The following is a 16,483-nucleotide window of genomic DNA, read 5'->3' on the forward strand; positions in this document are numbered from 1 at the left end:
TCTTACTAAAATGCAAATACGCCATTCTCCTGTTTAAAGTTCTTTAATGTTTATTCATGGTTTTCAGAGAAAAACTCCTAAACTCTGAGGAGTATATGAGATTCTTTAGAGGACTGTTTACTCTTCAGTACTACACAGCATGCTTCCTCAAATGTTCAACTCGAGCTGTAACAAAACACCGTTTCCTGAGTTCAGCTGACTCATTTTCATGGGTGCTAGGATCTATACATGCAGTTAGCTCCACTGAGAAGGAAACCTTTCACCACTTGTGCCTCCATTACAGCTTTGCTAATGCCCGCTTCTCTTTCAGAAACCCACTTAAGGGTCATTACTTCCAGGAAAGTATTCTTTGTTCTCATTATCGTAGGTTACTCCCCACTGTATGTTCCCTCCCAGAGAACCCTAATTTACCTCTAGCTTATTTAGCTTTATTGTACTGTACAGTCGATGACTATTTTCTTATCTTTACTTCCCATCATGTCATGAGGTTCTTAACAGTAAGAACAGCTTATTTATCAGTGTCTTAATGGCAGACACATGAGACTAGGATAAATGACTAAGCTGTGGAAGACAGAAGACGAAGGGTCAATGAGGTATGTGGGCAAGGGAAGGGAAGATGCTGTACAGCCCAAAATGGTTGCAGGAAACAGTGGAGATTTCCATTAAACAGATAAAAATAAGCTCAGAGAAAGGTGTTGCCTGGACATAGAGATTCAACAGCTTAAGTGATGGGAGAGTACAAGATTCAACAGGGGCAGCACACTCAGGACTCGAAAGGCTGACACTGTAATTAGGCAACAGGCAAAAGCAGATGAGCCAGTAAAGAGCACAGAAAAAAAAAGGCCTGCATATAGTGACTGTCATGAGAAAATGAGGGCAATAAGGTAGAGACCTCTCTAGAGGTGCCGTTTCCACAGCTATGAGTAGACATTCTACCTGCTGTGAGCTGCGTGTGACAGCACTGTGTACACCAGATTTCATCACATCATTTTCAAACTGTACTATATACATGTTTAAAAATCTGAGTGACTAGGTCCTACTGTATAACACAGGGAACTATAATCAATATTCTGTAGTAACCTATATGGGAAAAGAATCTGACAAAGAATGGATATATGTATACCTGAATCACTTTGTTGTACACCTGAAAATTACACAACATTGTAAATCAACTATACCCCGATATAAAATTAAAAAAAAATCTAAGCCCCTTTGTAAGGTTCTTGAAGGTAGAGACAATGAATCATTAATATTAGCATCACCAGAACTGAGTAAAAAAACAAACAAACTATTAACTAAATATGAGAGAGATGATTAAATGGAATATACACATAGAATACTCTTTAAAAAAAAAATCACAGGGGGAGTTCCCGTCGTGGCGCAGTGGTTAACGAATCCGACTAGGAACCATGAGGTTGCGGGTTCGGTCCCTGCCCTTGCTCAGTGGGTTAACGATCCGGCGTTGCCGTGAGCTGTGGTGTAGGTTGCAGACGCGGCTCGGATCCCGCGTTGCTGTGGCTCTGGCATAGGCCAGAGGCTACAGCTCCGATTCCCGACCCCTAGCCTGGGAACCTCCATATGCCGTGGGAGCGGCCCAAGAAATAGCAAAAAAAAAAAAAAAAGACAAAAACAAACAAACAAACAAAAATCACAGGAAGATGAATAATTACAGTGGGAAATTTAAAGGAGATTAAGAATCACCAAGCAGCAACAAAAACCTGAGTTTGCATCAGCACTGCTCAGCAGGGTTAGGTGGCTCTCCAGCACTCAGTGTAAACTGAGAAAAAAGACTGTGACTTGCTCTCAAGTTTGGCCTGGAGAGCACACAATATAAAGGAAACTAGAGACCTGCGGTTATTATGTAGAGGGTCGGGGTCACTCTTATTTAAAAGCAAACCAAGGATCAAACCAAGAGAGTCTTGCAAATCAATATATAAGGTTTTTTCCTTTTTCCTTAATACAGCACATGTTATAACTAGATGAGCAATTATTCTTAGTTCTAAAAAATAGGGAGATCCCCTTGTGGCTTAGCAGGTTAAAAACCCGACTAGTATCCAGAAGATGCTGGTTCAATTCCCTGGCCTTGCTCAGTGGGTTAAAGATCCGGCATCACAGTGAGCTGTGGTGTAGGCTGGCAGCTGCAGCTCTAATTAGACCTGGATCTTCCGTATGCTGCAGGTGCAGCCTTAAAAGACAAAAAAACAAAACAAAACCAAAAACAAAAAAACTAGATTTGTAGCAAATAAACAAATTATATGAATTAGATTCCAATCTAGATTTAAAATGACAGGAAGTCACATATCTTTTTTTCTTTTTTTATGGCAGCACCAGTGGAAGTTCTCAGTCAGGTGAGGGAATGAATTTGAGCCATGCAGCTGCAGCAATGCAGGTTCCTTTCAACCACAGCGCCGGGCCAGGGATTGAGCATGACCTCTGCAATGACCCACGCCATTGTGGTTGGACTCTTAATCCACCGTGCCACAGCAGGAACTCTAAGTTACACATCTTAAAAAAAATTAACATACCCCGATGGCAGAGTTTCTGTGTTGGCACTTCCAGACTGCTGCCGGACAGGTTCCACACACCCATCTGGCTGTCTTAATTTGGCTGCTTCAAAAGCAGAGCTACTTCCGGAGCTGGAGGCAGAAGGGTCTAATGTATTTCTGGCTTCAGATCCAAATGCTGCACTGTTAGTAAGAATACATTCATTGTTTTCTGAGGAAGTCAGTATTTCCTGAACTGGAGGATCTTCAAGAGTTGTACTAGTGCAATTTGAAGACAAGGCGGTTTCTTCAGCTCCTACTGCAGTACCCGTGGCGATGGAAGCATTTTCAGTGGGTGCAGATGAGGAAGTATCTCCATTAACTGAAAAGGGAAAATGATCTATCAAGGAAAGACAAAGCAATTTACTCAGAGACTAATTTACACTGAGCAATGTATCAGATACTGATGGAAATAAAAATAAGACAAATAATGTTTTTGTTATATTTTAGAGAGGAATGTATAAATAATAAAAGTTTAAGAAAAAAATATACAGCAATAACTCTAACTTAAATAAAGAGGAGATAACATGAAGATAACAAATGTTTTTCCTCCAAATAATCAATCCTGCATACCTGCATGGGTTACATAAAAACTTTAAAATGTCCCCTTTCAAGCTCTCTTTTTGTATGCAAATACAGTTAATATCAAAAGAATTCTTACCAATTGTAGGAAATATAAAATGGCATTAATTCTTTTTTTTTTTTTTTTTTTTTTTTGTCTTTTTGCTATTTCTTTGGGCCGCTCCTGCGGCATATGGAGGTTCCCAGGCTAGGGGTCTAATCGGAGCTGTAGCCACTGGCCTACACCAGAGGCACAGCAACACAGGATCCGAGCCGCGTCTGCAACCTACACCACAGTTCACGGCAACGCCAGATCATTAACCCACTGAGCAAGGGCAGGGACCGAACCCGCAACCTCGTGGTTCCTAGTCAGATTCGTTAACCACTGCGCCACGACGGGAACTCCTAATTCTTAACATAGTACTAAAAGGGATTGCAAAAAGGTTCAGAAACTCATTTTATACTTTCTAAAGAAATAACCCAGCAGTAGGATCCAATGATTTACTTTTTTTTTGTCTTTTTAGGGCCATACCTGTGGCATATGGAAGTTCCCAGGCTAGGGGTCAAATCGGAGCTATAGCTGCCAGGTTACACCACAGTCACAGCTACCTGGGATCCGAGTCATGTCTGCGACCTACATCATAGCTAATGGCAAAGCTGGATCCCAGACCCACTGAGCAAGGCCAGAGATCAAACCCTCATCCTCATGGATACTTGTTGGGTTCATTACTGCTGAGCCACAATGGGAACTCCCAAAGGTATACTTTTCTAAATTTTCATTTTAAATATGATTGATCTGGAGTTCTCATCATGGCTTAGCAGTTAACGAACCTGACTGGCATCCATGAAGACTCAGGTTTGATCCCTGGCCTCACTCAGTGGGTTAAGGATCTGGCTTGCTGTGACCTGTGGTGTAGGTGACAGATGAGGCTCGGATCCCGAGTTGCTGTGGCCCTGGTGTAGGCTAGTGGCTACAGCTCGGGTTGGAATGCTAGCCTGGGAACCTCCATATGCCACGGGTATGGCCCTAAAAAGAGACAAAGATAGATAAAATAAATAAATAAATAATTGTGATTGATCCATTTCAACTCTGTGTCACCACGAAAGTAAGTCCAATAAAAACTGGAAAGAGAATAAATTATTGAACAAAACTTATTAGAAAATTACATACCAAAGTTCTAATTGAAATAGGGGAAGAGACATTATCAAGAGTAATGAAATCTTCAGGAAGATTTTTAAAGAAAATTTAAATGGTGGGAAGAAGAAAAATAAGTATCAAAGGAATCAAACAGTAAGTGCAAAAGAACAATAGAACCCCTCAAGTTCTATACCAACTGCAGGGTAGAGTGGCTTTGGGAGAAAAAAAAAAATCAATAACAAATTATGAGAAATAAAATATTTACAGCGCTACTTAACATGGAGATATGAAGAGAATGTGCACAGACTAAATTCTGATATCTCTTAGATAATGCTCAGCACTGCTGTATCGTGTTCAAAAGTGAATTGTCTCACTTAACTTTTACTCTTCAATAATGTGGAAATGAATTTCCAAAAGAGAAAGATTCACATTAGTCTTTTCAAAGCAAAAGAACACTAAATGGGGAAAGAGGAATATCTGAGACACAACAATCCAGTCCAATAACAAAGAATCATAAACTATGCATACTAAAACACAGCACACCCGAAACAAAAACAGAGAAAGAAATTATTTATTAAGTACACCTTTCAGCTGGTCAAGGCAAAAGCTTCTCTCCTATAATTCAACTGTGAGTGCTCTCAGCTCCTCTCCATCTGCACCACTACCTGCTGCTCCACACTTCTTGTTTACTACAACAGCGTCCTAACCGCTCTGCCTGCTTCCTCTTGTCCAACCCCAATCCATTTCCAAACAGCAGCCAAAGTAATCTTTTAAGTGCAGACAATAGATCTTTTCAGTCATGAATTGAACACACCCATTACAACCAGAATAAATCCCAACCAGAATAAATCCCAAACTCTTTCCCATGACCCATGACAGACTCTACATAGTCTGCTCCACAGCCACACCTGGCTTCTCACTATGGTCTTCTTTCTGTTCCTTAAAGAGAGCAAACCCCTTCCTATTTAGGGATGCACACTTGCAGTTCCCATGGCCTCAGAACAGCTCATGACTGGCTTCTTCTAACATGCAGAGCCCATGCTCAACCACACCTTCAGAAAGGCAGTACAGGCCTCATTTAATGCTATATTTCCCCCACCTTCACTTTTCTTTCTCATATTATGAAATATTTTTTAAAATATATTTTTTATTGAGTTCAGGGTACACTTCGTCAGACTTGTTCACTTCTATATTCTCAACAGTTACAATCTGCCTGGCATACAAAAACAATAAATGTTAAATAAAGACAAATCACAGAGGAAGAACTGAATATATCTCTCTCAAAACTATGCAGATGAAAAGAACATCAGTTGAAATATTAATTACATATATGAAGGATTTAATAATAGTTAATACACTGGCTGTAAATTACAAAGTTACAGAGGCAGTTTTGAGTCATCCATCCTCCATCCATACAATCTAAGAACTTTTACAAAAACTCATATGTAAAGGACCAAAGGAAAATCCCAATTCTACTATCAGAAGACCAAATTCTGACTATAATTTAATAAAACTATAAACCAAACAAAATATAACTTATTGAAAAGTTTACTAAAAGTCTGGCAGAATCTGTTAAACATTTTTTAAGGGTTATCTTATTTAATACTCAATAGAACAATGCTATGAGGCAGATATCAACATTATTCCCATTTTACTGGTGAGAAAATTAATGCTTATGTGTCCATAAAAATGATAGCTCTCTTCCATCAACAGCCAATTTTGCTTAGAAGATTAAAAAAAAACTAAATAGGAGTTCCCATGGTGGCACAGTGGTTAACGAATCCGACTAGGAACCATGAGGTTGCGGGTTCGATCCCTGCCTTTGCTCAGTGGGTTAAGGATCTGGCGTTGCCGTGAGCTGTGGTGTAGGTGGCAGATGCAGCTCAGCTCCTTCGTTGCTGTGGCTCTGGCATAGGCCGGTGGCTACAGCTCCGATTAGACCCCTAGCCTGGGAATCTCCAGATGCCGAGGGAGCGGCCCAAGAAATGGCAAAAAAAGACAAAAACAAACAAAAAAAAAAACAAAACACTAAATAATTATTCAGTTAAACAAAAAAATAATAATGAAATCACAGATTTAGGGAAATTAATGGCAATGAAAATAATTATATCAAATATTTGACATAACAAGTATCCAAGGATTTGGGAAAGAGTAATACTTGAGCTTAATTAGCATTCAGTTCCAGAGCCAAGGGGAAATGGTAGATCAGAATTTCCTAACTTACCTGATTAGAATCATTTGAGATCTTCTAAGAAATATAGATCTCAGTTTTCATTCTAGAATTACTGACTCTCTAGGGGAAATCTCTAGGAAAGAATCTGGGAATCTATATCTATCTATCTACATATATATGTATATGTATTTTTTGTCTTTTTGCCATTTCTTGGGCCGCTCCCACGGCATATGGAGTTTCCCAGGCTAGGGGTCGAATCAGAGCTATAGCCGCTGGCCTACGCCAGAGCCACAGCAACGAGGGATCCGAGCCTCGTCTGTGACCCATACTACAGCTCACGGCAACGCCAGATCCTTAACTCACTGAGCAAGGCCAGGGATTGAACCCGAAACCTCATGGTTCCTAGTCGCATTCGTTAACTACTGCACCACGACGGGAACTCCTGGGAATCTGTATTTTTAACAAATGCTTTATATGACTTCTTATCAGCCAAGCTGGAGAACACCATGAAATATACCTTTTCAAGTTTTATAAGGGAAAATAAAGTTTGAATAGTGTTAAGAATACCATGAATAACTTATCAGTAAATCAAAAATACATTAACTACACCAACTCAAAAGAAAGATAAATTGAAAAAAATCAAAATAGAAACAGAAAGGGTGATGAAAGAAAGACCTAATACTATTCCTCCAAAAGTCACCAGGCTCAGTTAGTTTCTGGAGAAAGTTCTATGAAGCCTTCAATGAACAGATCAACCCCACATTGCCTGAAGTGTTACAGTACACTGCTGGAGACAGAGAAATGGAGTTTCTTAATTTATTCTGCAAGGGTACTATAACTCTAAACCTGAAACTGAATAAATTAAAAGACGGCTCAATATCAAGAAATTGTTTTAGGAAACTGACTATGGCAACAGGTTAAAAGATGAAAGCCACATAGTTATTTTCAATACAAACCAAAAATGTATTTGATAAATCTTGATAAAACTATTGATAAGAGGAATCAAGAAAAATAATCTAGATCATCCACCAGAAACCTACAATAAGCATGAAATATCAGTAGTAAAACATCAGGAGAACTTCTATCAAGATCAGGAACAAATTAACATCAAAAACAAAACAAGGAAGATCACAATCACCACTCCAATTCAACTGCCAATTATATCTGACAATGCCTTAAGAAAGAAGTGAATAATACTGGACATAAAATGGTAACACTCATTTAGAGAGTGACTGTTTATTTCAAACACACAAGAGACTCAACTGAAAAAGTATTAATTTGACCATTAGAATCAGTATTAATTTGACCATTTCAGCACAAGTTCAACATCAAGATTACACTCAAGGCCTATCTGAAGAAAACTAAAAAACATTACTGTGAGACCTTTTATTTATTTTCATTTTTGTTGCCTTTTATTTTTGGCTGTGCCCATGACATGCCAAAGTTCTTGGGCCAGGGACTGAATCTGTGCCACAGCAGTAACCGGACCCTCAGTAGCGACAGTGCAGGATCCTTAATCTGCTGAGTCACCAGGCAACTCCTAAGAGACATTTTATTTTTTTTTATTTTCAGGGCTGCACCAACAGCATATGGAGGTTCCCAGGCTAGGAATCGAATTAGAGCTGCAGCTGCTGGCTGACATCACAGTCACATCAATGCCAGATCGGAGCCACAGCCACAGCTCATGGCAACACCAAATCCTTAACCCACTGAGTGAGGCCAGGGATCAAACCTGTGTCCTCATGGATCCTAGCCAGATACATTTCCACTGCGCCACAACGGGAACTCCTAAGAGACATTTTAAAACACAGAGAATGGATAGAGAAAGAAACATAAGATATCTCTGGATGAGGATATTCAGTGTAGTTAAAAAATTTAAAAATTAATAAACTCTCCTCAAAATGCAAATACTAGAGTTCCCGTTGTGGTGCAGTGGAAACGAATCTAAGAACCATGAGGCTGTGGGTTCGATCCCTGGCCTCGATCAGTGGGTTAAGGATCCAGCATTGCCGTGAGCTGTGGTGTAGGTCGAAGATGCAGCTCGGATCTGGCGTTGCCGTGGCTGTGGCATACACTGGCAGCTACAGCTCTGATTAGACCCCTAGCCTGGGAACCTCCATATGCCACGGATGTGGCCCTCAAAAAACAAAAAGACAAAAAAAAAAAAAAAAAAGTAAATACTGACACAGATGCAAAGCAAGAATTCTCATTCACTGCTGGTGGTAATGCAAAAGAGTATACAGCCACTTTGCATAACACTTTGGCAGTTTCCTATAAACATAACCATACTCTTATCAATCAAATAATTCCGTAGTCACTGTCACTGTCCTCAACTCTATTGAGTTGAAAGCTTATGTCCACCCCAAAAATTGCACAATGAATGTTTACATCAGCTTTACTATTAACTGCTAAAACAATCAAGATGCTTCAACAGGTGTATGGATATACAAACTATGGGTATATCCATACAATGGAACATTATTTATCAATAAACAGAAATGAAGTATCACACCAAGAAAATACACAGAGCATGGAGTTGCCGTCGTGGCTCAGTGGTTAACAAATCTGACTAGGAACCATGAGGTTGCAGGTTCGATCCCTGGCCTTGCTCAGTGGGTTGAGGATCAGGCGTTGCTGCGAGCTGTGGTGTAGGTTGCAGACACGGCTCAGATCCCAAGTTGCTGTGGCTGTGGCGTAGGCTGGCGGCTACATCTCCGATTAGACCCGTAGCCTGGGAACCTCCGTATGCCGCGAGAGCAGCCCAAGAAATGGCAAAAAGACAAAAAAAAAAAAAAAAAAAAAAAAAAAAAAAAAAAACCACAGAGGAGCCCTAATGCACATTTCTAAGTGAAAGAAGCTAGTGTGCAATTGCTATATACTGCATGATACCAACTACATGACATTCTGAAAAAGGCTAAACTACAGAGACAACAAAGAGCAGTGTGGTGAAGGAGATGGACTTTCAGAGTGGTGAAACAATTCTGTATGATACTGCGATGGTGGGTACATGGCAATGTTCATTTCTCAAATCTCACAAAACCTACACACACCAAGAAGGAACTTCGATGTAAACCAGGGACTTTCACTAATAATGCATTTATACTGGTTCATTATTTGTAACAAATGTACCACAGCAATGCAAGATGTTAATAACAGGGGAAATTTTTAGGAGGGTATTGGGAGCATGTATTTGATTGGAGAGATTACTATTACATATACATATATATCAGTGGTTCTCACCTGGGGACAAATTGGTCCCCCACCCCGCCAAAGACATTTAGCAATATCTGGAGATGCATTTGGTTGTCACGACTAGGGAAAAGGGAAGATGTTACTGCCATTCAGTGGGTACAGGACAGGAATGCTGCTATAATCCTAAAACAAACAAGAACAGCCACCCATGACAAAGAGTTATCTGGCCCAAAGTGTCAATAGTGCCAAAGCTGAGAAATTTTTTTTTTTTTTTTTTTTTTTTTTTAGGGCCGCAGCCAAGGCATATGGAAATTACCAGGCTAGGGGTTGATTCAGAGGTGCAAATGCCGGCCTACACCATAGCCACAGCAAGGCCAGATCCAAGCTATGTCTGCAATCTACAGCACAGCTCATGACAATGCTGGATTAACACTGTGAGAGGGGTCATGGATTGAACTTCCATCATCACGGATATTAGTTGGGTTCATTACCACTGAGCCACAATGGGATCTCCCTAAGTTGAGAAATTCTGATTGATATACATGTACCATAGCTACCAGGCAGTATCCAGTCTATAGGAGCTGCAAATAAATACCTGTTTACAAATGATATAAGGATGACTGAATGAACAATCTAACAAAAAAGACAAAAGAGAAGGGGAAGGAAGGGAGGGACCACAGGTTCCTTATCCATGAAAAAATATGGTATGTACATCTCATGGCACTCTGCATTTATATTCATTCTAACAGTTCATTCAAGTAAAGCAGGAAAAGTAGAAATACTGGAGTATCTGAGTATCATTTTTACTCCCTTTTAAAAGCATGACATGAAAAACTTCCTGAATATATATACTAAGTTTCTTTTTTTTTTTCTTTTCTTTTTTTTCTATTTTAAGAGCCCCATGTGAGGCCTATGGAAGTTCCCAGGCCAGGGGTTGAATTGCAGCTGCAGCTGCTGGCCTATACCACAGCCACAGCCACGCAAGATCCAAGATGCATCTGAGACCTATAGCACAAATCATGGAAGCAAGGCCAGAGATTAAACCCGCATTCTCATGGATACTAGTCAGGTTCATAACTTGCTGAGCCACAACAGGAACTTTTACACTAAATTTCTTTAAAAATCAATTCAAACTGAATATGGTTATAGCTTTAAAGGAGGTAGAGAGGACGGGAGCCTTTGGAGATGGTGCAGTTATCTATCTGGATTAAAGTGCTACCTATGACAAGCTGCACATGATTAAACTGCACAGAAACACACACACACACGTCATGTTGAACTGGTGAAATGTGGATTTTGCTAATGTGAATTTCCTGATTTTGATACTGTACTGTAATTACACAGGATGTTAACACTGGGGGAGGCTGGTGTAGGGAGAGTGGGACCTCACTATATATTTCTTGGCAACTTTCTGTGAATCTGTATTTCAAAACAAAGAGCTACAAGCAATAGTCTAATAAACTTACGAAATCAGTTCTACCTGAAAACTAACCATATTAAGTTCTGATTTATTTTATTAATAAAACAATAATTATGGCACTAGAAAAAGTCATTTCCACTAGAAGCTAGGGGTAGGGGAAAAAGTGGGAAAGAAAATTTAATACTTTTCTTAGGAATCCAAATTGGAAGGCAAGAAGTAAAACCATCACTGTTTGCAGATGACATGACACTATACACAGAAAATCCAAAAGGCATTACCAGAAAACTGTTAGAGCTCATCAATGAATTTGGTAAAGCTGCAGGATACAAAATTAATACACAGAAATTGACTGCATTTCTATATACTAACAATGAAAGATCAGAAGAGAGAAATTAGGAAAACAATCCCATTTACCATCACATCAAAAAGAATAAAATACCTAAGAATTAACCTACCTAAAGAGACAAAAAGATCTGTATGCTGAAAACTATGACACTGATGAAAGAAATCAAAATGACACAAACAGATGGAAAGATACCCTGCTCTTGGATTGGAAGAATCAATATGGTCAAGATGAGTATACTACCCAAGGCAATCTACAGATTCAATGCAATTCCTATCAAATTACCAATGGCATTTTTCACAGAACTAGAACAAAAAACTTTAAATTGGTTTGGAAACATGAAAGACCTCGAATAGCCAAAGCAATCCTGAGAAAGCTTTTAGGAGGTGGAGGAATCAGGACCCTGTCTTCTGACTATACCACAAAGCTAGAGTCATCACAGCAGTATGGTACTGGCACAAAAACAGAAATATAGATCAATGGAACAGGACTGAAATCCCAGAAATAAACCCACACACCTATGGTCAACAAATCTATGACAAAAGAAGCAAGAATATACGATGGAGAAAAGAAGTTTCTTCAATAAGCAATGCTAGGAAAACTGGACAGCTACATGCAAAAGAATGAAATTATAACACTTTCTAACACCATACACAAAAGCAAACTCCAAAAGGATTAAAGACCTAAATGTAAGACAAGAAACTACAAAACACTTTATGACACAAACCACAGCAATGTCTCCTCAGAATCCACTTCCTAGAGTAATGAAAGAAAAAAGAAAAATAAACAAACGGGACTTAATTAAACATAAAAGTTTTTGCTCAGCAAATGAAACCATAAAACAAAAAGACAACCCACAGAATAGGAGAAAATATTTGCAAATGAAGCAAATGACAAGGATTAATCTCTAAAATATACAAACAATTCATATAACTCAACAACAGAGAACAAACAACCCAATTGAAAAATGGGCAAAACATCTAAATAAACATTTCTCCAAAGAAGATACTCAGTTGGCCAAAGCACACATGAAAAGATGCTCAACATCACTAATTATTGGAGCAATTCTAATCAAAACTACTATGAGGTAGTACCACCTTACACTAGTCAGAATGGCCATCATCAAAAAATCTACAATCAAATGCTAGAGAGGGTATGGAGAAAAGGGAACCCTCTCACACTGTTGGTTGGAATCTAAATTGGTACAATCACTATGGAAAACAGTATGGAGGTTCCTCAAAAAACTAAAATTAGAACTATCATATAATTCAGCAATCCCACTCCTGGGCCTCTACCCAGAGAAAACCATAATTCCAAAAGATACATGCACCCCAATGTTCACTGCAGCATTATTTACACTGAAGCAACCTAAATGTCCATCGACAAAGGAATGGATAAAAATACGGTACATACATACAATGCAGTATTACTCAGCCACAAAAAAAGAATGAATGCCATTTGCAGCAACATGGATGGACATAAAGATTATCATACTAAGTGAAGTTATTCAGACAGTGAAAGCCAAACATATGATATCACTTAGATGTGGAATCTAAAAAAAAGATACAATGAACTCATTTGCAGAACAGAAACAGACTCACAGACTTTGAAAACAAACTTATGGTTACCAAAGGGGGGCAGGTGGTGCAGGGGGGGATGGACTGGGGGTTTAGGATTGGCATATGCACAATGAGTTATGTGGAATGATTGACCAACGGTGACCTGCTGAATAGCTCAGAGAACTCTACCCAGTATTCTGTGATAATCTGTGTGGGAAAAGAATCTGAAAGAGAATGGATGAGTATACATGTATAACTGAATCATTTTGTTGTAGAGCAGAAATAATCAACTATGTCAATAAAACTTCAAAAAATGAAAAAAAAAAGGAAAGAATACTTTTCTTAAATACTACTGTCCTAGGAGTATGGTAGATGTTTTAAATTTATTATCCCACTAATCTTTAAGACAAATCTGTAAGGCATTATTACTAGTCTCTTATAAATGGAGAACATAAATGTCCAAGGTCATGTGGTTAAAGTGTTAAGCGGCAGAACTGAGATTTGAATCTAATCATGTTAGAAGCCAAATCTAATCTTTTCAATCATGACTGCCTTCCATTTTACCTTAAAATAAGTACCAATATTTACCAACTAAACTTATCAAATTCATCCTCCTAAGACTCAGAAGAATGGGGGTGGAAGAAACACCTACCTCTCCAAAAGCCCTCAGGTACAATACTGTCTCTGGTAAAAGAAATCATTTGTCTTAAACTCCTTAGCAGAGGCCCACAATCCCTTACCTGAAACTCTCAGGGCCAAGTACGTTCCAGAATTTATAACTTAACAGAATTTAGGAAGGCAGTATGGCACTTATATTTTCTATTACACTCATATGAAGCAGGATTGGGGGCTATACACTATTAATTAAACCCAATATTATTTCTGCAGCAAAACGTAGGAATACTCACACTAAGCATGATAAATCCACTCAGTCCTAGTCATACTGCCATCGTAAGAGTTTACCACTATATATAACCTTTGGCTCTAAAGATTTTAGTATGTTAGAATAATATGTTATAGTATGTAATACATTATACACAAAAGTCACACACTCCAACACAAAATACACAAAATATATCACTCCAACAATGAAAACTGATTTTTAAATCTTGACTAGAAAAAAAGAATACCATTTCTATACCAGCACCTTAAAGAGATTACTCCATTCCTTGAAAAGATACCTGAATTCATCATCCCCCTCCTAAGAAATGACAAATCATACATAAGACAATGGTTAAAGTGGTTGCTACCAACAGAGCAGGTTCCGGAAGTCTCTGTAAACCAGCCAATGGAACGATGACAGTTGGGTTGTTCTGTCTGATGTCACCAACAATAATCAGAGAACATGCAAACACAACACTAAGCTGATTAAAAGAATATTATTTGAAGCATATCATGGTATAAAAGATGAACAGTACAACTGTAAGGCACTATAAAAATCACACACATCCAAATGAACAGGAAACCAGAGCTGAAAGCCATAAAGCTGGATGCCAAATTCAGCTCCTCTACTATCTGGGGTGTCTCTGGGCCTCAGTCACTTCCAGACAAAATACACCAGCACCTATTTCAGAGTTCAGTCAGTAAATGGATATACAGTGGGTAAAACATGTAGCACAAATGTTAACTGTTACTCTTAGGCTTCTTTGCAATTATTATGAATGCCATGGGAATTGTTTACAATGGAGCCTTCATTTCTAGTCCCTCATGTGTGTGTTTTATTTTCACTTTGAAATTTTAGGAAAGGATAAATAAGACGAAGAATGTGGAAAGTGAATCTGTGCCCAGGAGAGAGAGTCTATAATGTATTTAAAAGCTGTAAAATAGAAGTAAGAGATTCTACAATGAAGGGGGGAGTCAGTAAGTCCTTCTCCAACTCTAATAGCTAAAATATTCTAGGAAGAAGAGCTAAATCCCCAAACTCCATACACTTTATTTATTTTCTTCTTTTTGATTGTAACCACAGCATGTGGAAGTTCCCAGGCCAGGGATCAAAACTGTGCCATAGCAACAACCTGAGCTACTGCAGTGACAATGCCAGATCCTTAACCTGCTATGCCACAAGTGGAACCCCCAAATTCCATAGACTTTAGATGAAAGGTGATGACGAGAATGAAATAGAATGGTGGCATAAGCCTTTCTGAAATGAGCATTCAACATTATTACACTTCTCATTAATAAGGAGTGAACTTAATAATTAGCCCTACTACCTACTAATTACTAACCCTAAAGTATTAGCCGTACTAATACTAATCACTTCCAGAAAGAATATAATTGGATCCACCATTCTGAATCCAATGATAATCCCATATAACAAATCAACTCTAGTCACATAAAGGTTATTTTCATTTTTTCAACCTCTTTGGTGTGTTCTCAAGAAAGTTACACTTTGATAATGTAAATACCTTTATAACTGGAAAACTAGTGTGTGTGTGCGTGTGCGCGCACACGTTGTGGTATGGATAAATACGATATTTGATAACCTAAAAATCCACAGACAGAAAGCACTGGATTTCTGTTTACTGTGAGGAGCTCTGTTACTCAGATAAACTGTTTCTCTGTATGTGATATTTAATTTTGTCTGTCCTAAAGGTACTTTCCCAGACTGTTTTTTGAAACTTTAATATTTAATTTAGGATAGATGATGGAAGTCAGAGCACTATGTAACTCAATGCCGCATTTACTTTCTTGGAATTACTGAGGATGTTCACAATATGGTGCCTTTTCATATCGATCCACAAAAGGAATATCAGGAATAGTAGCTGTTTTGACTGGTCTGATTCTTAACTTAGAGACAATTTTGAATAATTTAAGATGATGTTTTCTTTTCTGCTTTGCTAATAAATCTGAAACAAATGTTCTTACTAGAAAGGAGACCAGGATCAGAAAATAAATACATTCGGCTCTCTAATTTCACCCCGGTTATCTGTGTTTATCTTCTCTTCATTTTCCAGGCACCTGAAATTAAGGACTAAAAAGTCTACTTATTGTGGGTACCTAGGATCTTTAAGTCCATGTTTTTTTTTTTAAAAGGACAGTATTAATAAACAAATTAAAATTAAAAAAAAATCATTCATATGTCAGTTCCATGTATAAATACACAAGTCTTATCTATAAAACCCATCTATTTTCATTTAATTTCTAAATTACTTCTTTACATGTTTCTACTTTTGAATACTTTCCTATAAATAGACAAAGGAAAGAATATAGCCTCTGGAATCAAAGACCAGGACTCCAACTCTAGCCTAAGACATATGCTAGTAATCTTTATCAGGTCCTAAGATATTTGAGTTTTAAGAAATTAATCTGAGTTAATTTATAAAACTCAAACAAAATAAATGAAATATGAATTCTACAGCTGAGTTCATAGAAGAACTTATTCCCTAGGCAGTCTTTCTATAATAGAATTAATACTTTTAGAAAATATAAAAGTTTCTGAGAGCTGTATTAGTTCAGTACATTTCTCTACTAAGTTACATGCCAAGAAATAAATATTTGTATATTGAAAAAGCCCCTCTATACTAACAAAGCAATGAATTCCCAAACGTTCTTTT

The 16,483-nt window shown here is 38.2% G+C and overlaps 1 protein-coding gene across 12 annotated transcripts in view; it reads right to left on the reverse strand.

Moving 5' to 3' along the window:
• Nucleotides 1–16,483, reverse strand: part of WWP1 (WW domain containing E3 ubiquitin protein ligase 1) — a 139,243-nt gene that overhangs the window by 60,837 nt on the left and 61,923 nt on the right. For 8 of the 12 annotated variants that reach the window (XM_013996633.2, XM_021089149.1, XM_005662985.3 and 5 more), the window contains one exon: nt 2,526–2,883. In XM_013996633.2, coding sequence (XP_013852087.1) covers nt 2,526–2,883 — 358 coding nt within the window. The remainder of the gene's footprint in view (nt 1–2,525; nt 2,884–16,483) is intronic. The other 4 variants (XM_013996632.2, XM_021089146.1, XM_021089148.1 and 1 more) reach the window with 1 other exon arrangement.

Source organism: Sus scrofa, chromosome 4 (assembly GCF_000003025.6).
Source record: "Sus scrofa isolate TJ Tabasco breed Duroc chromosome 4, Sscrofa11.1, whole genome shotgun sequence".
Taxonomy (NCBI): Eukaryota; Metazoa; Chordata; class Mammalia; order Artiodactyla; family Suidae; genus Sus; species Sus scrofa.